This window comes from Rosa chinensis, chromosome 7 (assembly GCF_002994745.2).
Source record: "Rosa chinensis cultivar Old Blush chromosome 7, RchiOBHm-V2, whole genome shotgun sequence".
Taxonomy (NCBI): Eukaryota; Viridiplantae; Streptophyta; class Magnoliopsida; order Rosales; family Rosaceae; genus Rosa; species Rosa chinensis.
In genome coordinates, this window is record NC_037094.1 from 31987664 (window position 1) to 32009264 (window position 21601).

Sequence of the window (21601 nt, forward strand, 5' to 3'; positions counted from 1 at the left end):
TGGACAGATTCAGTTCGTCCATTGGTTTAAGCGAGTTAGATACCTTAAAATCAATTTGGCTGAAATTTTGCAGAAATGATCTATACATTAGTACCTAAAAACTGAATGGTCGAGATGTGGATATGAGACCGAAAAGTGACCCTAAACTCTAACCTCGAACTTTAATTTAAGAATGAGGTCTCGCTCTGGATAAAAATTATATATATATATATATATATATATATAAATAATTTTCTTACAAACTGAAAAAAAAAAATCATCATGTTCTAGTTGATAAGATGTTTACTAATCTTCAACCTAATAGTTCCTTAGAATTCGATAAACATTTATTGAACCACACTATGATGACAAAATCATCCAAAGTGTTGTACAAAACCCAACGAATAATACAAAAATGTTCGGTAGACTTCTATCGAATAATATGTGGGGTGGAAAAAAGATTTGGTAAGGTGCACTACAAGGAAAACCCCCTTTAGAGACAAAACTGTTTTGTCGCCAATTAGTACAATTTTGTCACTAACTAGTATGGGTGACAAAATGATTTTGTCGCTAAATTTGTCTCTAATACAGCGTGACAGATTCTCATTAGTGACAAAAGGTAAATTTTGTCACCAAAAAAGATCATAGACAAAATCTTGTTCGTCTCTATTTTCCTCCATAGTTGTCTCCCTTGCTATCTACAATTCCTGGGAATTCATGATATATGGCGGGAAATTGACTGGATCCCAAATATAATATTTTCTTCTTCAGTTTTTATTAAATTAAATAACTGAAACATAATCGAAACCAACAACCAATTAAAAAAAAAGAATGAGCATTATGGAACACAATTAAACTTCTTTTATTAGATTAAAAAAGAATTTTACATTGTACCCATCATAGTAAAAAGAACATTCGACTAAAAACAAAACAATTGTATTCAAACTTCATCTCCCTCTTTGCTCAGCAAAGCCTCGTCTCACAAAAGTGTGTCTATGATTAATCATGCAACCTCACAGAAACACACTTGTTCGTTTGTGTAAGCCATAAGGTGGGAGCTTTCATCTACCCTCATGTGAGATCCTTGTTATAGCAGAAGAGAAGCCAGGTCGTAAGCACACATTCGAAGAAATGCCCATGTCACAGATGGCAAGTACTTAGGATATCTCTGAAATAAACAAGGTAACAAACAGTTTACAATTTACTCATGGTAAAAAGGAACAAATTCAAGACATCATTGAACTTTACACGAAAGTTATTAGGCATAATCAAAGAAACAATGGAGGAAATTGTACATAACTAAATAGGTGGGAGAAAAAAAAAGAAGCAAGAAGAAGAAGAAAAAAAACATCTCAATTAGAGCTGTAGGCTATCCAAATCAATGAATCATAATTAGTTAAAAATGCTTGTTTATTTATTATTTAATGGTGGCTTAACATACAACCAAAATGACAATGGTTCAGTAAGATGAGTGACCTGGAAAATGTGTGCAGAGAAGGCTGATGCATGAGAGCTTTTCCTTTAAACGATAAGCATACCACTTCAATTGAAGCGTGTAGAACCAAGTGCCTGTCAATATAGACAAGAAGACCTATAAATTAAAAACCTGCCAAATTAACTTTAGATTCTCTTATCTACAATAGCAGATTTTTGCCCCATGGATGAACAAGCATGGATAGGTTCAGCCTACAGTCTAATGAGTAAACTTTCACCCAATAGATTCACCAAATGCTACGAACCATAACTACTAATAAGACAAGGGTGGGACTACAAAAAGACAAACACAGTTCAATGCCATGGGTTGAATATGATCTAACGGTCTTAAAATAACATAACCATTAACTAAAAGCAATTAATGAAGATATAATTTTATTTTCATGATACAAGTAGCACAATTGGGAATAAACAACAATAGAAGTGCAAGAAGAGGCATACCATAGCAGTATGTCTTTCACATCCCTTGACTGCATGCTCAATTTAAAAAACCTTCAAGATTAGTGTCATAAATAATTAAATCCAGAGCAAGAAAAACTGAAATAACATGTAGAGCAAGAAAGTCCCTCAAAAACCCGATAGAATATAAGTTGCTTTTCGTAAGAACACATTTCTACATTGTTAATCAAATTGGGCATAGAAATTGTAGTGGTGCTTATTGCTTCAGCAGAAACTACATGATAGTACAACCAAAAGAAAAAAGCAAGAAAATGAATAACTTAGGAGCGCAATCTGCATTCATACAAAAGTCCAGTCATTGTTTTAGTTCCTAGTGATACCCAGTGAACAACAAACAAAGGCAATCTGATAATGTCAAAATACAAAAGTTTGAGTACCTTTTGCTGGGTAGCTGGGATCTTCTGTCCTTTAGATTAGAACAACAAATTCAAGTTGGCTCTGCACAAGCATTTGCCAAAATTAATTAAAAATATTTACATAAACGACTAAGAAATTCTTATGAAAGAATGTTCTATTAAGATTCTTACTGATTCAGTTTAGACATCTAATTCAATTTAGGAACAAAGTGCACTGTTCATACAGCAAAAATTTAACTGAGGATGAATCCCCTCGCTAAAGCCAATAGGACTTTTCATATAAACTGCATAAAGATCCCTAATTTGGGTGAAATTTATGATTTTCAGTTACATGATCTCAAAAATTTTGTTCATGAATGAAGAATGATGAGAGTTACCTGAAGTGGATACATCATCGTCCTGCTCAGTTGCTCTAGAACACACAATTGGCAGACTGTCGACCATGGCCACCACCTACAATCCAAATTCAATGAATACAAAAATGTAAAATCGGGGATGGCTATCCCACTGTTAGCTAGAACAGCAAATTGAAGGAAAGAGAAGGGAAAGACCTGTGCGGTGGTGAAGAACAAGATGGTGACAGTGAGGCCTACTCCATTTTGGGGCTGGGGATCGTGATGAAATCCTAGGAAGGTCTGAGTCAAATTTCAGGGGAATGTGAATGCCGTTGTTGATGACGGAAGCCCCCGCCCATGGCTAAGAGGAAGAGAATTGGTGCCAAATTCAAATGGGAAAGAGGAAGAGTAACCTCGTGTTGTAAATTACTTCCTGGTAACAGGAGCCCATCCCAGCACTTCAATTGATAGCAACACTCTGATCCCTGGAAAACCTAGAAAGAAAACAGAATCGAAATTTGATTTGGGGCTCCAAACCATCCCACCAAAATATACCCAAACTAAATCAAATCGCACAATAACAAAACTACAATTGACGAATATGAGCGAGGAAAGGAGAAAACAATGGCAATATCATTTTCCATGGAGGTTGATTTCTGGTGGAGGCCGAGGTTGAGCGTCAGAGAGTAGGCGAGCAGTTGAGACGGCAGAGAGGAAGACGTGATGAGTGGGGAGCAACTGAATTACTTATTTTCTAAACACAAGCACCGGACGACGTCGTATTCTTTTCCGTTTTCAGTGACAAAAATAGTTGTCCCCCATTTTGATAATTTTGTCTCTGAAAAAACAGTGAATTATGTTTCTTTAAAAGACAAAACTTTAGCGACAATATCAATATATCGTCACCCATGAGAGGTTAAGGAGACGAAATCTAGGTTTGTCACAAATAGTTTTGTCTCTAAATGGGTAATTTCTTGTAGTGGTGACAGTAGCTACACCATTTTCTTAATTTTCAACTTCAACAAATCCTCTATCCTCTCTCCTATTATAGGGAATCCTTAAATTTCATATTTTCATTACCTATTTCTAATGAGAAAAATATTGGTAACGCCTAACATTATTCCCAATTTTTTTCCCAATTGCTTCTTTTTTAGTCGTAAATGCTACTAATGACTTAAGACATTTAATTTTTTTTTTTATTATTAATCAATCATAAATGGTAAACTATTTACATTTTGCTAACATAGTAGGAGTGAGTTTTTGAATATGGTTAGCTAAAGTTAGGGTTGTCAATTTCAACACGACTCGATAACACGACTCAAAACCCGCACGAACCGCGAGATTAAAAAGCGGGTCAGCCACGGGTTAACCCGTCATGACCGTTTAATAAACAGGTCGGCTGCGGGTTAACCCGTCAACACGAAGTTAACCTGTGTAACCCATTTATTAAATGAGTCGGGTTATATATTATATATAACCAGCGTAGACGATCTATTTAAAAAAGAAGTAATATTATATGTATATAAAGATCGAGTAACTCGTTTTTGTCATTTTAAACTAGGGTTACCACTTCATCGTTAACACTATAAATTCTCTAGTGAATTTAATCAATTTATGCTTTTTTTAGTTAAATGGATGGCAATGTTAACCCTTAAATTGGTTCATTTTGTCCAACACGACACGACCTATTTATTAAATGGGTTAAGCGGGTTAGAAACGGGTAACCTGTCTAATACATAAGTTGGGTTTGAGTTTAAATTTTCGACATGATTATTAAATGAGTTGGGTTTGAGTCTAACTCTTATGATACGACAAATACCTTTACCCAACATGAACCCAACCTGACACGACCCATTGACAGCCCTAGCTAAAGTAGCTTTTAGGTCTATATTTGAACAAAATAAGAAATTTTTAGATAAAGGTGCTGAAGTTACTCTAAGGGATCATGAATGAAATAACACTACATAATTTGAAGAGAAAAGAAAATGTAATAGTCGTAACATACGGTTGTAAATCCATTTTTGCCAGCGTGTGAGTGGTGCTCCACTTAAAAATGCTGAGCGTGTTCCCGCCAATGTTAGCATGGGTTCTCCTATGGCCAAGGTTGGGCAACGTTGAAGCAAGTCCCATGCAATATCTGAAGTACATAGCAGAGTGAATAAAGAAGTATTATGTATACTAACCTCTTAGCACGAACCAATAAATATGTCAATTGTTTTTTTTTTTTTGCATATTTTTCTTTTTATATTTCTTTTCTATATACTAGCCCCTTAATATGTGCTCCGCACATGTCAATTGGCTTTTGTTTTTATTTTTTTAAATTAAAAAAAAGTTACAGCAGTTTCTCTTCTGATTTTGAGGAAGTTTATCCATTTTTCATAGGAGATATTGCAATCTTTTAAAATATAATAAAGTCAATTGACTATCTTATCCTTATATATAAATAATTTATTTATTAATATCTATATTATGTGAGGGCATATATGGTAGTTCAACAATTTAACAATTTCCTCAAGAATTGGCTTAATTATATAAGATTTATTATTTATGTTTCAAGTAAGTTAAATCTACACACAAAAAAAAAAAAAAAAAAAAAGTAGGGGTTTTGTTTAAAGAGATTTTGTTAAGTAAATTGGCTTTATTTGGTTATTGAAAATTTAACCAACTACACAAGGCTTGTGTGTTTAATATTAATATTTGAAAAGTATCCAAACGACTGTCTTAAACATGCGTACCCAACATTCTCAGAGAAAACATACGTACCCAACATTTTCAGACGGTGAAGACATAAGCATACAAGACCAGAGCCATGGGGACCGTACTGTGGCGTTAAAACCTGTATTGGAGTGACTGAATAGAGATATCGACCCAATTCCCATTTGCTCCAAGAACAAGCCTCCACAACTGGAATCCTATTACTAAAAGTAACAGGGATCCAAACTAATCTGTAGTTCTTTTCAACTATGTATTTTGCCATCTCGATCGCTTTTCTTTCGACCTTGCACGTTTTGGCAAGGGCACCCAAAGGTGTGGCACCAATGCGGTCTTTGATTTCCAAATCTTCCGGTGTCATTAGCTGCACCAATTCTTTCACAATATGCACATGCCCATTCGATGCTGCTACGTGAAGAGCTGTGCTTTGATAATATGGGCTTGTTGCTCTTAATGCGTTGCCGGCATCTGATTCAAGTCCGAAGAGACACTCCTTTGCATTGTCCCAATCATCACGCATGACGTAATCGAAGAACGGAGCATAGCGGTCAAAGTTGTTGGCATTGTTCTCGCCAGCTGCCATTTGTGCATATATTGTCAAATTGCCATAACTAAACTTGAGTTTCAGAACAATGCATGCGTCATTCCAATATGAAAAATCTCTTGTCAAAATGAATCTTAAAGGACCTTAAAATCTTAAATATGAACAGTATGATGTCGATAGATCGGAATGAGTAGGTCATCACTTATATAAAAAACAAGAATACCTTTTTGAAAGCGGAATGATGTGTCATGTGTGTGTGTGTGTTGACTTCACGTACAATACAGAACATGCAGGAGTGGGTTGGTGCGGACATTTTTGCTTTTATTTGTTATTTATTGAACAAAGATATTTGGACTAGGGAGAGGTGGAACCGGAAACCCAACTAGCATTTGAGTTCTAAGTTAATTACCATGTTAGAGCAACCAAATCCCGATGGTCAAAATTTTTTTACCTTAAAAGCACACAGACATTCGGCAGTCGGACCTCATGAGGATTTCATTACGAGAAATTCTTAGGTGGGAGTTTCCCCACCACGTGGCTTTAGGGCCACCCAATCAGAACAAAGAAATTTTTTCCTCTTTTCCGAAACTGCCCATGCTCTTTAGATGTACAATACCCAAAATACCCCCCCTACTAGGCAATGATTGGTCTGCCGCATTGCCACGTGGTGCGGGTGCCCTCCGCAAATCTTTCTCTTTCATTACCATGTGCGGACATTTTTGCTAAGTCTGCAAATTTTATTGTATATATAGTTTCTAGTATAAAGACTTTTTTTTTAGACGAACTCTAGTAAATACTTGAAAATGAAGATTTCAGGAGATATTTTGAATCAACCATTATATACAAATGACAAATACAAAAGAACAAGTTATACAAGTACCTTGATCACGGGCCAGCCCAGCATCGGGTCTCTCAGCAAATAGAATTATTCTTGATGTTTAATTATCTCAACTTCTTATGATGTTGGGTGTGTATAACCAATAATGCCCAGGACCATTTAATTCTTAGGTTCAAGTTTAGCTCACTTTAGCTTAAGGCAAACAATGAGAAAGGAACACATAATTAAGAGATTTCATTTTTCCATGAAATTAATACTCATTATCAAAATTATGGGAATGGGCATACCTGTTTCTTCTATTTCTGACTTGAAGAACTCTTTCTCCAAAACCTTCCTTGCTTCCATGGCCGTGTCAATCTTACTGATAAGAGGAAATATCTCAGTCTCGCACGAATTGTTAATCGCATGTAAAGCCTTGGCATTCTTCTTCATCCACGCCTTGTTTTCAGCTTCAGTACTTGGTGTAGGACGTTTCCCTTTGACCACATCCCAAAGGTCTTTGGCCACCAAGTATGTCCCGACTCGAGAACTCCAGTGTTCATAGTTATGTCGGTTAAGAAGTTCGGGAACAACTGCATTACAGGTAACAGTAGCACGTCCCATGCTCTCTCAATCAGTTAATCAATGAGTGATCGAGTGCTTGGTTAAAGGGATTAATATACTGCACTATGCATGGGCTTATGCCTTGCTTGAGCATCAGATAAAGTTTCCAGCCTTGCTATTTAGTCTTTTCCTTTTTTCCTTGTTGGTGAATAATAGTTAGTTTAGTGCTTTAATCTTGGCTTATGCCTTGCTGCAATTGATAGTTATTCTTAAACCCTCAGCAAAATCTGACAAAACTAATAAAAATTCCAATGACTTCAGAGTCAAAGATAAGCGGCGGCGTCATCCTTGGCTAGTCTCGGATCTCGTTCGACCGAGCAAATTAAAGGTGACGGCTTGGCCTCGTTGACAAGAAGCACAGCGCCTTCGGTGCTATTGCTTAGTATCGGTTTTGGCTGAACGGCAATGAATTGCGACGGATCTGGTTGGGCGGATCCCGGAGTGGTTGTTTATAGGGGGCTTTGGCTGCAGGGGTTGGAGGAAGAGGGTTATCTTCTGTTTCCTTCTTCTTTTTCCAGCTGTTTGGTCAGAGAGGGGCACAACGTGCGGCTAGTGTTGCTGAGCGTTGGGTCTCGGCTGTGCAGTGGATGATGCTGTGGACGGGACGACCGCCAGAAGCCTGGCCGGCGGCTGCGCAAGTTGGCAGAAGCAGGCTAGGGCTGCTGTTCCTTTTGCTCGAGTTTGGGCCTGGGTCTGGGCCTTTGGGCTTGGGCTCCAACTTGGGCTTCTTGGCTCTACTATGGGGGCTTGTAGGGAGGGTGTCTTGCCACCCTCATTTATTACTTAGTGATAAGGGTGGGTCTGGCCTAAGATGTGGACTTTCTTGGGCATTTGGGTCAGTAACTGGTCCAGAACCAATCGATTTCGGATCAAGATGCGACGTGAGTTGGTAATTATCTAGAAGAGAAAAATTCAGTTAACGTCCCCAAATTATGCTGTCAAGGCCAATTTGATACCCGAACTCTCAAAAGTATCAATATGATACTCAAATACATATTTTGACGTCAACGTGATACTTCCGTCAAAAATCTCTAACGGCTCCATCTGTTTGCTGATGTGGCAAGCATGTGGACCCCCAAAAAAGTGCAATGACCAATTTACCTTTTTTTTTTTAATTCATTTTTTTTTTCTTCTTCTTTTGGGATTTTGTTCTAGCCAAACCGCTGCAACATCCGCCGCAAATTCCACCACCCCAAAATGAATTCCAACTCTGTGTTCTGTGTCAGAGTGAAGTCACCAAGCACTCATCAACCTTTGGTCGGAGTGAAGTCGTTATAATGGTAAAACCCAGGTTAAAATGAGAAAATCGAATCCCCACTTCAACAACTAACCCATCTCATCTCCTCTCTTTGCCTTCCGATCTACAACTATATTTTGTACCCACCACCAATTCCAATTCCAAAAACCTGTCAAGATTACTCATTGGCATTAATATGGGATCAGAATAAGGCTTTGCAATTGAATTTTCAATTTTGAGTCTCTTTGCTCTCAGAAACCGCAAAGTTTGCTCTCTTTGGGCCTTTGGTTTGCATCATTCTTTGTTTTCCTGGCCTGCTTTTGCTACTGATTGTATCTTTTTCTTGCTTTCCCAGCAATGTAAAACCTGTCCTCTCCACTAACATTTCCAAACTGTAATCTTGTACCCAACATTTTCCAAAGCTCAAAACTTTAAGCTCGAGAAAATCAGAACCAACACCTTCGTTTTTGTAATCACAAAAACAGAGGAAATTACAATCACTAAACAAGAAACCAACAAATACCCTATACCCTTTTCTTTACTTTTCTGATTTCCCAAGTTAATGAAATGGATAAAAACCCAACTCAAAAAACAAATGAAAAGGTATTGGGAGCTCAGTGAGGCTAAGGTTTTTAATCTTTATCAAAGTTTTACAGAAGGAAACAAAATTGTTATCTTTCCCTTTCTGAGTTAACCAAAACTAGCAAAGCAGACCCAAATTCTATCTTCAAAATCACAAATTGAATCAAGGATTGTACCCAAGTGATCAGATCAAACAAACCAGAAAAAGACTAAAACTTTGGAGCGGAAATTTACAAGGGTGATGAACACAGTTACAGAGCAGTGCATATTAAACAAGAGCCGAATGGGATTTGTGTGAAGGATCATTACCTCATAGATCCAAATTCTGCAAACTAATGCAGTACTCAATCTACTTGGGAATCGTGCCTGACAGAGACATGTCTTTGAGCTCAAGGTTGAAGTGCACTTGAACACTCCACAGAAGCTAGTGAACTCAGATCTAATGCAAAAAGGAAAAGAGAGAAAGAAAGAAAGAGAGCTTGTATCTTTCAGAGGTAGAGAGGGGGAGGACTTAACTGATTCTTTGTTATCGGTTCTCTTCTACTTCTCTATATCCAGTTGGTTTAGGAGATGAAAGAAGAGAGTGGACCGAGTTCGAATGCCTCACTCTTTCCCTGTATTTGTAGCTAAATTACTCCACACTTACGTGCTTCGGCCCCAGAGCCTCCTCCTCGTCGCCGACACCTGTGGCGATCTGCGTCCGATGCTCCGACTGTTCTTCATAATCCACAAACACTTTTGATCAAGAAAAATTTCTCCATTTCGGCTGTTCTTCATAAAGCCACAAATTCATTCCCAAAAGATAAACAATAATTTCATTTTATTGGAAGAACAAGACATAGATTGATAGAAAGGAGAAATGATCAGATTGGGAAAGGAATGAGAGAGAGAGAGAGAGAGAGAGAGAGAGAGAGAGAGAGAGAGAGAGAGAGAGAGAGAGAATTCGATCCTTCTTTTTTTGTTTCTTTTTTCTTTTTCTAATTAATTAGTAAAGAAAGACAATTTTACCCTCAATAAAAATATCACATGCGTAACACGTGCTTGCCACGTCAGCAAACAGACTGAGCCGTTAGAGATTTTTGACGGAAGTATCATGTTGATGTCAAAATACGTCTTTGGGTATCACATTGATAGTTTTGAGAGTTCGAGTATCAAATTGGCCTTGGCAGTATAATTTGGGGACAGTAGCTGAATTTTTCTCTATCTGGAATAAGATTGGTGTTTTATTCAAGCGGCTAATTAATAAGGAGGTGCTCCTATTTGTTTACTACGAAGTGGCTTTCTATTGGTACAACAATTGCGCGCCTGGCCAATGGGGATGCTAGTAAATGATTTTGCCCTAGAAGACACGGAGTTTCTTTGTTTATAAGTTTGCTAATTCTAGCGAGCTTATCATCGACTTGTAATGAGTATGTTTTGCTTAGAATAGAGTTCCGGATTTTTTTGCCGGCTATCTTGTTGTAAGTGTAGTTAGACTTTAGCCATTGGCAGTTTGCCGGCTATTGATCTTAATGATATCAATTCTATTAAAAAAAAAATTTGATAGTTATTCTTTTTTTCTTTTTTTTCAAGATACATACATAGCATTTTTTAACTAATAAACTGATAATACATAATAAATAACTATCCGTAAATCGAACTCAAAACCTATCATTTACAAAAAGAAGACTAATGTCACTGGATAAAACAGTATCGTCATATCTGAAAAGTTCTTCATCACAATTTCAAAACTATTTGCAAACTTGTCAGAAGAGATAGACAATAAAATTTTTCAGGGAACGTCAATGAAACGCCCAACCCCAGATCAACACAATCGATTGATTGCAACCCTAAACCCAAAATTAAACCTATTTAATTTTCACAACCTCCCCTTATTCTTTGCTTTTCTCCTCCTGCTTTCTACCTTCAAACCCTAGATATAACTCACCTTTAAGATGCAATTGCCTCTCTCCCTAGAAATCCCCAAACCCAGATTCAGCTCAAACCCATCTCAGGTCTCAGCCATGGTCTCATTATCCATTTCCACCCACTTAGCTGCTTTGGCTCTGCTCATTTCATCCTCAGAGCCTCAGCTGCAGACTTAATCTCCTCATTTTCTTTCACTAATTTTGCTGAAAATCCAAGCTTTGAGTCTAATGTTGCTCTGTATGGAGATGCCAAGATCGTAAATGATGAGAGTGAGAAAAGAAGGAAAAGAAGAACAGAAGAGGGAGAAAGGGAAGAAATAGTGGCTGTGAAGAAAAGGAGAGAGAGAGCCACGCTTGGGAAGCTCAGGTTAAAAAGGAGCTCAAGAGAGGATCTCCTCCCATAAGTGATATGGGGTGAGTTAACAATTCATTGCAATTGTCCCCAAAATAAAAAAAAATACCAATTAAGTGAAAAGTTAGAGAGCAATTTTGCCAATAATCCTGTTTCAAAGCTTCAATTACAATTTACAAACATAAGAACCAATCCGATACGAATAACACATTGTCAGAGTTCAGACCATATATATTTCAAGGAAAAGGTAGGACGCGTTAATTGCATTATTACCCTCAAACAATACAAAGTTACAAATATAAGTTTAAATCTACACAGCACAATGCTAGCCATAAAGGGCCAGCATTTCATCCAACTTGAAACTATCATACAGCCAAAACCGTATGTATATATATACAGATTATACCGAGTTTAATATACGAGATGTGAAGATCGTGGGAATGAACTTGCTTACAATAATTTGCTCACTGGTGCTTTTCCTGCCTCTCAATATACGCGGATGGAAACCACCCGGCCATGCCCTTGCATTCCCCTCCAGACCATCCATTAGGGCCCATCTACAAAACAAAGACGAAAAGAAAACTCAAAAAAAGAAAAAAGTAACTACAGATTAAGTAAAATAGGAAAAGAAAGGGATAATAATTCTTTCTATGGTGGCTTTGCAAGTGCATCCTCATTGGTTTTTTTCATCTTGTAAATTGACAGGTAGTGTTCAAAGGTTGAACAAATTATTCAGATGATATAAGAGATAACACACTACCAGCTCAAGAGAGACATTTCTAGGGAATATCAATCCTTTTATAATCTAGTCATCCCTTCCTATCAAACATCCAAATGCAAGGTTACTAGAACCGTGCACAGACTGCAATTAAACTAGCAGTGGTTGAAGTACCTCACGAACCACAACATAATCATCAATTGATAGATTCAACTCTCCATCTGCTTGAGCATCAAATGGGTGTATAGCCTGCATATGATGTAGAAAGTAATTCAGTGGGGAAAAAACTCGGAATTACAAATAAAGACTGTAAAGTCAACTAACAAAACTATACTTTCAGAAAGTGGACTTTTAATAAAAGTTGATGCAACTGATAGGGAGGAGAAATTATTCAGTGGTCCAGGACCACCACGTGGCATGCTGACATGGTGGTCCCAACCAATATCCGCGCGACATGTGTACGGCTGCTCAATTGACAGAATTCTCAATTATGTTTAACTGTTCCGTCATCTCTCCGTTTCTGAACTAATAAACTAAAACATAAATAGAAGTCGAGTAGAGAAACAACCAGTGGAAAAAAAAAAAAAAAATCCCCAGATCTAAACTGCTTAGCTCTCGTCTTTGTCAGATCTGAAAACTTCCAATCAGAATTGGCTCGTGGGTTGGAGCTGAGTGGAAAACGATTCCTCTGGGTGGCGAGACCTCCCAGAGCCGATGGTGCTTCGGGAAGATTCTTCGAAGCTGGTGTTGATGGTGCCCTTACGGCGTCGTATCTACCGGATGGGTTTTCGGAGAGGACACGAGGGGCAGGGCTGGTGACGGCGATGTGTACGGCCGACTTTGCCCTATTTTACTTGGTAAAGAGGAACCATTTGAACAGATATCTGCAATTTTTTAGATTTTGTAGCAATCTGGGATTATGCCGACTTACCCATTTTCTCTTCTTATATTGTGATTACGTCGACCTCAATGCCTATCTTTAAAGGGACTCCAAGCATAGCTATCTTTAGCAACTTCCATTTTGTTCATGATTTTGTGACCAAACTTATGGACTCAGCAATTTTGTTCTATCGGATTTTGCCTTGGTTTTGGAAGGTTAATAATAATAGGGACTATATCTGTAGAAAACTGGAAATCTCCTTGATAATGCATTGTCATTGTTTAATAAGTTGTTTACGTTGTTCTGAATTTTTTTGGACTTTCTCATCTTACCTATATATCATGATGGACTTTAGTAAAATCTATGTTACAGGGGTGATGTTGTTCAAGTTGACACTTGGGTTAGTGCCCCAGGGAAGAATGGTATGCGGCGTGATTGGATTATCCATGATTGCAAAACAGGACAAATTTTAACAAGAGCCTCCAGTTACTTATTTTCTCCTCTTTTCTTTGCCAAAATAAATTTAAGAAATGTTTTTCTATGGCACATGGTGCAGATGCAACAGAGTTTTTGACAATTCAGTTAGCTAGTATGATTGCAAAGTTAAATGGTATTTTAAATGTTTATTGATTAGGGTTGTGATGTTTTTGCAGTGTGTGGGTGATGATGAATAAACTGACTAGGAGATTATCCAAAATACCCGATGAGGTTCGGAGTGAAATAGAGCCTTACTTTATGAATTCTGCTCCTGTTGTGGAGGATGGCAGGAAACTGCAGAAACTTGACGACAATACTGCGGGCTTTGTCCGTATTGGTTTAACTGTAAGTCGATCATCTTTGCTCAGAATTCTTGGTCTATCCCTTTTGCCTCTTTCTCAGCAGGAACAATATTCTTACCAAAAACAAATATTATTCTTACCAAAAACAAATAGCTTATATGTATGGATTTTTAGGTTTGAGACTTCAGTTCTGAAACGGAGAGATGACGGAACCGTTAAACATAATTGAGAATTCTGTCAATTGAGCAGCCGTACACATGTCGCGCGGGTATTGGTTGGGACCACCATGTCAGCATGACACGTGGTGGTCCAGGACCACCTAATAATTTCTCGATAGGGAGTTAGACATATTGCAAACAGTCACATTTTGAATGTAGTCAAAAAAAAAAAAACAGTCACATTTTGAAAGTTGAATAAAGTTCAGTAAAATCTAATATAAATTGTAAGGACAAAAAAGAGAATATAATAAGGTAAAAAGAATCAATTTGATTGAAAAACACGCACATACTCTAGAAAACAAAAACTCAGAAACTGCAAAAACGAATGACTAGCACAGGCCCAATTTCTTTTGGGTGTGGAGAGTGGAATTATCTAGGATTTTGAAGGCCTTACTCTTGCAATGAAAAAATTGCCATCTTGTGTAAGTTGTTCATGATCATCGGATCTCTTTGAACTAGCATTTGGATGCACCTTCTCTGATTCTAATGAAAATTCTTGTGGTAGCTTATCCAGAATCATCTAATCATTTAAAATGCAGCCAGTCAGAGTCAAAACTTTTCACGTGCAGACAAGATATTAGAAAACAGTACACAGTGACAAAACCAGCAGAGCCCTACTACATAATACAACCTCACAATGTAGCTTCTCTAGAATAGCAAGCGCATGTTGATGATAAGATCTTTCGGTATCAACCTGCAAAATGTTTTACTACACTTAGCACAGAAGTGAAAAATAAGAAGATAAAACTCCACACTACTTGTACCGTACCAAATGAATTAAGAACAATATTATGACAATGATGTGCTCATATTTTTCTATATTTTTATGCCTCTTAATTATGATTTTTATGTTTAGTGTTGGAGAAATTACAATAAAAATTATAATTTCTATATGAGAAACTCGTTCACAATAGGCTGAGGCACAGGTATCTCACTCTCTTTAAGGAGATTCAAGCCCATTGCGGAACAATGCCGGTGCACCAGAAATCTCTTGACTTGTCCCCTCCAGGATACAATAGCCCAACAACAAGTTGTGTGGCTCACACCAATCTACACAAATTGGAGGAACCCAAAGCTCCACCAAAAGAACACATGTCTTTGGCCAAAAAACACACAAGACACTTTGGGGGATTTTGGAAAGAAAATTGATGGGTGAATAGTAGTGTTTCATAATAGTATTACGTAAAACGCAATGATGTATTTGAGCATGCAAGAAATGGTACTATTTATAGGCTCTTAGGACACTCCCTACAATTAATAGGGTAGTAACCAAAAGCCATAGGTTACAAGAATTAAAACCTAAAATAAATCAAAATAAAACACCATGAGTTACAAAATAAAATTCAAAATAAATTCTGAATTTAAACACACAAATAAATTCATCCAAATTTAATTAAAATAATAAAATATTAAAATGTTACAACATTCCCCCACTCGTTTTAATATTTTAAAAACAAATATAAACCAAAGTTACCTGCCAAAGAAGAACCATTATGCTTCATGAAGGTGTGCTCTGCATTGAACCTTCACTTAGTGAAACAACAATCCCTACTCCAGAGTTGATAGTGGTCTCAGACTTGAACTACAACTTCTTAAGGGAAAATAAGAACTACTGCTCACACATAATAATTCAGGTGTTAATATGAGCTTTATTAGCCAGCACGTTACTGCCTTGTGCTTATCTCGGTTTTCATGAGTGCATTTCAAGAACACTACTAGAATAATGTCATTAGACATCGCCACTATTAAATCGGTCAGGATTGCACCTGATGTTAAAAAACATGTTAACATCTGTTTGTGAAAAAACGATTTCTATTATTATTATAGACATCAATCACTAAATTAAACGATGAGAAAAGTCCCGTTCGAAAAATTTTAAAAAACGCGGAGGGACTAAGTTTTAAAGTTTGAGAACCGCGGGGACCAATTATTTCATTCCCCCCAACACTTCTAATTTTTTTCCGCTTTCTCTCAAACTTTCGAACCCTACTCTCACAATTTGACTTCATCAGCTTATTCACCTTGTCGACCTCATCGTTCTCCAAGCTGACCTGCGTCGAGTCCCCGACCTCCTTCTCCAACCTGACGTGCTCCAAGTGCCCGACTTCATTCTCCGACCTAAGCCGACTAGAGCCGCCTCCGATCTGACCCCGAGTCCCCGACCTCTCTCTCTGACCCCGTGTTCCCCTGCCTCTCTCTCTGACCCCGAGTCCCCGATCTCGTTCTCCAGACCTCGAGCTTGAGATCCGATCTGACCTCGAGCTTATTAGCGGACCTGAGCTTGTCATTCTACAACTTGAGCCAGCTCTAGCTAGTTCTCCAAGGTCTAGTCTCGTAGGTCCTCTCTCTCTTCTCTTGGTGACCACCAATACTGTTTTCCTGGCCGGTTTTGATCTAAAGTTCAGTCTTTTTTGTTTAATTCTTGTGTATTTGAGTTGGGTTTGTCTTTGAATGGCTTAAAGCTGTGGTTTTTTGAGCTGGTGCATGTTGATTGTGTTTGATTTTAGTTCTTGCACATGTTGACTGTCAATCTGCAGAGGAAGATCCTAGATTGAAGGTTTTCAAGAAGGAGTGGTTTGAAGGCAAGGACTGTCTTGACATTGGCTGCAATTCTGGGATCATCGCTATACAAATCGGTAGTTATTCTTGCTTATAATGATCGTCATTTCTGTGATTTGAGTTTTGAATCTTCGATGTGGGATTTGATTTTTTTGATGTGGGTGAGTTGCAGGGAAGCTGATTATAATCTCGAACAATTGCCCTCCTCTAAGAAAGTCGGAGATCGAGTACTACGCCATGCTTGCTAAGGTTGGAGTTCATCACTACAATGGAAGTAAGTGTTTTTTGTAACTCTGATATTCTGGGTCTGCATCTGATTGAGATATGACAAGTTTTTTTTTTTTTTTTTTTTGATTTTCTCTTTGCTGTCTGGTTTGTGCATTTAATTTGATGAAGTGAGAGATGTGTGGATATATAATGGTGTATTTTAGTTGAATCTGAATGGTGAATTATCTACTAAATGTTAAAGAAGTTAAAATAGAGCACATAACTACTGACTAAGCTATCGATAGACTTACAAGCTAAAGAAGGAACTAGTGTCAATGAGTATGGAACTTGTTCTTGAGTCTCGTTCAGTTGTTGCATCTGCCCGACTTGATTTAATGCAAGTGTTATAGATGCATAATTCCCCAAACTAACAAAGTGAATTTGTTTTGATGTGTTGGTTAAATGATGATGCCATGGTCATGGTGGTTTATTCTTTGTAATTTTACCCCCTGCGTCTCTGGTGATCTTATTGGATGGTGGATGGTAGATTTGTATTATTATGGTGCTTCTGTACTGTTGTTTACCTCTTTTGGTTTGAGTTGTGGACTTTATCCTTTGAAACCTACAAAGTTTTGGGTTCGTTGTCTTCTTCAGCATGAATTAGAAACTCATGAATTCTCTACATTATTCAGAATAGAAAGAAGGATGCTGACGATGATGATCACCAGCAGTTCACTGTTAGTTCTTTTGCTGCGCTTCTTCTTCTTCTTTCTTTTCAACTGCTAGGCTTCTCTTTAACGGAATACTACTTCTAAGCTTTCTGATTTTAAATTTATAAGATCTATGCACTTGCACTTGAGTTTCTTTATCATAGAATGTCATTCTCAATTTATGCTCCTGGGTGGTGGCCACAAGTTTACCCATGAAGGTATCAACTTGAGAGGAGATATCAATGTTTGTATAGTAGGGGACCCCAGTTGTGCAAAATCTCAGTTCCTCAAGTATGCTCTTTCTACTTACCATTTCAGTTTTTGTAGTTTACATCACACCCCATGATTTGATGCTACTCTATCAATTGCAGGTATGCTGCTGGAATAGTTCCAAGATCTGTTTACACGTCAGGGAAATCCTCCTCTGCTGCTGGTTTAACTGCAACTGTGGCCAAAGAACCAGAAACTGGGGAATTTTGTATTGAGGTATCATTTAAATACATTATGCATCTTAACCATGATAGATGGCTCCTACATTTGATTATTACTACTGAAAATTCTAGTGTTTCCTTATCTTCTTGCTATATGGAGTTGATATGTTGAGATCAAGAAAGAGGTCTTCCATATGACCTGAAGTGAATTATTAAATTTATGCATAAAACCTCCATAGTTTATTTCATTGTCATGTGATATTGTGTTTCAGATAAGCATAGTTTGAAAAAGTTAGCTCATAAACCAAAGTTTTTCTACATTACAATCATCTGACATTAGTGCTTGTTATATAAACTTAACTAGAAATAAAGGTCTTTTAAAACAAGACCTCTGAGATGCCCATTTCCAGGTTGTCAAGTTATTTCAACACCAAGCAGCATGGGATCTTCATTATGTGCCATCCCATATGTCAAAACATAGTGGCGATGCTTGTTGTCAAACTCATCAACTCCATCATCTTGTTTTCAGGCTAAACTGTTTGCTTTTAGTTATTGTCACAACTTAGGAATTGCAATATGGTTTTGTTGCAAGTCAATTGTCATTAAAAATGTACCTAAAGATGCAGTATAGCCTATTTAATTAGTGCAAACATTTTCATCTTAGTTTCATGTAAGTTATATATATATGCTTGTGAATGTAAATAACACACATGGTTTTGGGTTCAAACTCCAATTAGAAGGAAAACAAGGGAAGATCAGTTAAACAGAACACTTGGTGCTTAGATGTGCTAATTTAGAAGTCAGGATATGCCTAAGAGGACTGACATTATAATTTAATGCATAAAAGTGGAAGCACAAGTTACAGATATGCTTGTGTATACTAGGTTTGTTGATGCAATAATGTTTTGATCCATGCACAATCTGAAGTGCAGGGGGTGTGATTTAAAAAAATAAATAAATAAATAAATAAATCGAGATTGACATTTGAGAAGCAGATGTTTGACAAGGCATAAATGAGGAGATGCTTTCCATTTGGTAATCTCATAGCACTCTGTTATAAAATTGTTGATATATCACATTTGATCTTATTTCAGGCTGGCGCGTTAATGCTCGCTGACAATGGCATTTGTTGCTTTGATGAATTTGACAAGATGGACGTTAGGGATCAGGTAACTTCTAAACGGTTTTATATGCCCCAAAGACTGAACATGTTTTGCATACAAGAACTATCAATATCTGACTTATAAATGTACTCCAAGGTTGCAATTCATGAGGCAATGGAACAGCAGACAATAAGCATTACAAAAGCAGGAATACAGGCAACACTGAATGCTCGAACATCAATTCTTGCTGCTGCGAACCCCACAGGGGGCCTTTATGATAAATCTAAACCCCTCAAGGTATTTATGTTCATAGCCCACCATATTGTAAGAGTACATTAAAAACGGGAAGAGGCGCTCAGTCCTACATTCACTACTGCACAGCTGAAGCGGTATATTGCATATGCCAAAACTCTCAAACCAAAGGTCTGCTACCTACCCTCGCACTATCACGACCTTTTTCAAAAAGCTTATTGCTTTCAGGTTTGTTTTAATAGAGCATAAATAAACTGTGCAGTTAAATTCAGATGCTAGAAAGCTGTTGGTGGACTCTTATGTTGCTCTCAGAAGAGGTGATACTGCTCCTAGTAGTAGAGTTGCTTATCGCATGACAGTTAGGCAACTAGAGGCATTAATCAGACTCTCAGAGGTCATTGCTCGAAGATATTTAGAGATTCAGGTGCCAAGTTGATTTATTTTTATCAACTCTGATGGGAAGACAATGAACAAACTATTATTGAAGTGGTCGACTACTTGCAGACTTTGTAGTAGATTCTAACTAGTTTCTTGATTTTGAGCAAGGCTTGTGATTACCTTTTTGTAGTAGATGAAGACTGCAACAATTGTGAACAAAACCGCAATAGTAATTGCTAGGCTAGCCTAGCTTGTAGTAGGTTAATTGGGGTTTTATTTTGCCTATTTTGTGAACTGTCAAGGATAATGATTTTGGACAGAATACCTCAATATTCAAATTATTCTTGTCAAATGTGGATTGCATTTTATAGCAGCAACTACATATTTTATTGACATCATCCTCATCTAAAGAACATGATGTCTGTACATAAAGTTTTCATCAGTTATAACTATAAAGACTGATGTCCATTAAGAGAAATACATCAGTCTCAAAATGAAAATCGATGTCCCATTAACCACAGGATATCGAATTATTATGGTGGAACTGATGTGCCACAAACTAGTTCACATCGTTTTTTAGATAGAGATCGATGTCTAGTATAAATATTGTCATCGATGAAGACTAGAAAACCGATGTGTGAAACAATATCAGTCATCGTTTTTAAACGAATAACGATGTTAAAATGCATAGTTGTGCCATAGGATCTATATTTCTTTAAGCATTAAAGGCAATAAGATGAGGGTTTAACAATATATAAACATACAAATTTGTTATCATTTAAACATATTTACATCGATTTATAATGAGGAATCGATGTGAATAATGATACTAGACATCGGCTAAAAACCGATGTCTGGATTTTCCGGACCTTTCTCATCACCCACTAAGACATCGATCGGGATTCTTTTTCTCATCGGTTTTTGGCCGATGTCTAAGGGCATTTTTCTAGTAGTGGAATAAGCCAAATTCTCATAGAGAGCGGCCCCACTCTCACACTCATATAGGTAAAATCCGTCAAGGATGCTCTTGTAACTATGACATCTCACTCATATGAGCTACAAATTTTATTAAGAGTTTTAAGTGAACACAACCTTCTTATACGTTACAAGATTAATGCACTTATATCATAGGGATGAGTAAGAAAATATAGTGCATTTTTCTTACGGCCACCTTATGATTCGTTTTTCCCATTGAACCCAGTTTTTAGGATCTCTAATCACCGGGTTGGGTGTCCTCATATATGGCTCATGACGATATGGGTTTCAATCCCATCTCCCTCGATGTACTCCAGACCTTATCTCTTGCCAAGCCCTTAGTTGAAGGATATGCAAGATTATCACATGATTTAACATAATTCATATTAATAATTCCATCACTCAAATATGATCTCACAGTACTGTGCTTTCTTCTTATAGGTCTGGATTTACCGTTATTATAACGGTTATTTACTCTACCAATAGTTGCAGTGCTATCACAATGAATCAATATAGGTGGTATAGATTTTTCCCACAAGGGAATTTCATGCAATAAATCTCTCAACCAATTTGCTTCTTCACTTGCTGAAGCTAGAGCAATAAGTTCAGCTTCCATGCATGGTTGAATTAGGGATTATTGTTTGCTTCTTTGATTTCCAACAAATAGCACATCCACCTAATGTAAAAATATAACCAATGGTAGAGAGAGAATCACCTGACAGAGTATTTCAATCGGCATCACAAAAGTCTTCAAGTACAGTAGGATATTTTTTATAAAATAATCCATAATTTTTAGTACCAAGCAAATATTTCATAACATGCTCAATTGCATGCCAATGTTCTTTACCTGGTTTACTTGTGAACCTGCTAAGTACTCCAACTGCATATACAATGTCAGGTCTAGTGCAGTCAGTTGCATACCGCAAACTGCCAATTATGCTAGCATATTCCTTTTGATTAATCACATCATTTTCACTTTCAACATGAAATAAG

The 21601-nt window shown here is 37.3% G+C and overlaps 2 protein-coding genes across 5 annotated transcripts; one reads left to right on the plus strand and one right to left on the minus strand.

Moving 5' to 3' along the window:
* Positions 1-880: 880 nt before the first annotated feature.
* Positions 881-7329, minus strand: LOC112177781. Its single transcript, XM_024316037.2, has 9 exons — positions 7005-7329; positions 5387-5911; positions 4629-4760; positions 2840-3117; positions 2666-2741; positions 2310-2370; positions 1915-1965; positions 1456-1548; positions 881-1147 (listed from the first exon to the last, which is right to left on the minus strand). The coding sequence occupies exons 1-4, from the start codon at positions 7318-7320 to the stop codon at positions 3050-3052; spliced, it is 1041 nt and encodes a 346-aa protein (XP_024171805.2). The 5' UTR covers positions 7321-7329; the 3' UTR covers positions 881-1147; positions 1456-1548; positions 1915-1965; positions 2310-2370; positions 2666-2741; positions 2840-3049.
* Positions 7330-12655: 5326 nt separating this feature from the next.
* Positions 12656-19971, plus strand: LOC112176016 (DNA replication licensing factor MCM6). Of its 4 annotated transcripts, XM_040510193.1 has the most exons (11): positions 12656-12973; positions 13369-13481; positions 13650-13818; positions 16531-16629; positions 16725-16826; positions 17452-17496; positions 17675-17760; positions 17841-17955; positions 18995-19069; positions 19160-19426; positions 19518-19971. In XM_040510193.1, the coding sequence occupies exons 5-10, from the start codon at positions 16821-16823 to the stop codon at positions 19340-19342; spliced, it is 510 nt and encodes a 169-aa protein (XP_040366127.1). In that variant the 5' UTR covers positions 12656-12973; positions 13369-13481; positions 13650-13818; positions 16531-16629; positions 16725-16820; the 3' UTR covers positions 19343-19426; positions 19518-19971. The 4 variants fall into 4 exon arrangements, 1 of the variants encoding a protein (XP_040366127.1); XR_005802884.1 differs by lacking the exon at positions 19518-19971 and adding an exon at positions 16006-16327 and having other exon boundaries at positions 17452-17760; positions 17841-19069; positions 19160-19233; XR_005802883.1 differs by lacking the exon at positions 19518-19971 and having other exon boundaries at positions 13369-13418; positions 17452-17760; positions 17841-19069; positions 19160-19233.
* Positions 19972-21601: the final 1630 nt, after the last annotated feature.

Bases quoted from the DNA above. Each gene is read 5' to 3' on its own strand.
- LOC112176016 (XM_040510193.1), top strand. The intron at 17,761-17,840 runs GTATGCTCTTTC...TATCAATTGCAG, and splicing joins GCAAAATCTCAGTTCCTCAA to GTATGCTGCTGGAATAGTTC. The intron at 19,070-19,159 runs GTAACTTCTAAA...ATGTACTCCAAG, and splicing joins AGATGGACGTTAGGGATCAG to GTTGCAATTCATGAGGCAAT.
- LOC112177781 (XM_024316037.2), bottom strand. From the start codon at position 7,320: ATGGGACGTGCTACTGTTACCTGTAATGCAGTTGTTCCCGAACTTCTT. The intron at 4,761-5,386 runs GTACGTATGTTT...TATGTACTTCAG, and splicing joins TCACCGTCTGAAAATGTTGG to ATATTGCATGGGACTTGCTT. The intron at 3,118-4,628 runs GTATGTTACGAC...TTTTCTTTCTAG, and splicing joins GCAAAAATGGATTTACAACC to GTTTTCCAGGGATCAGAGTG.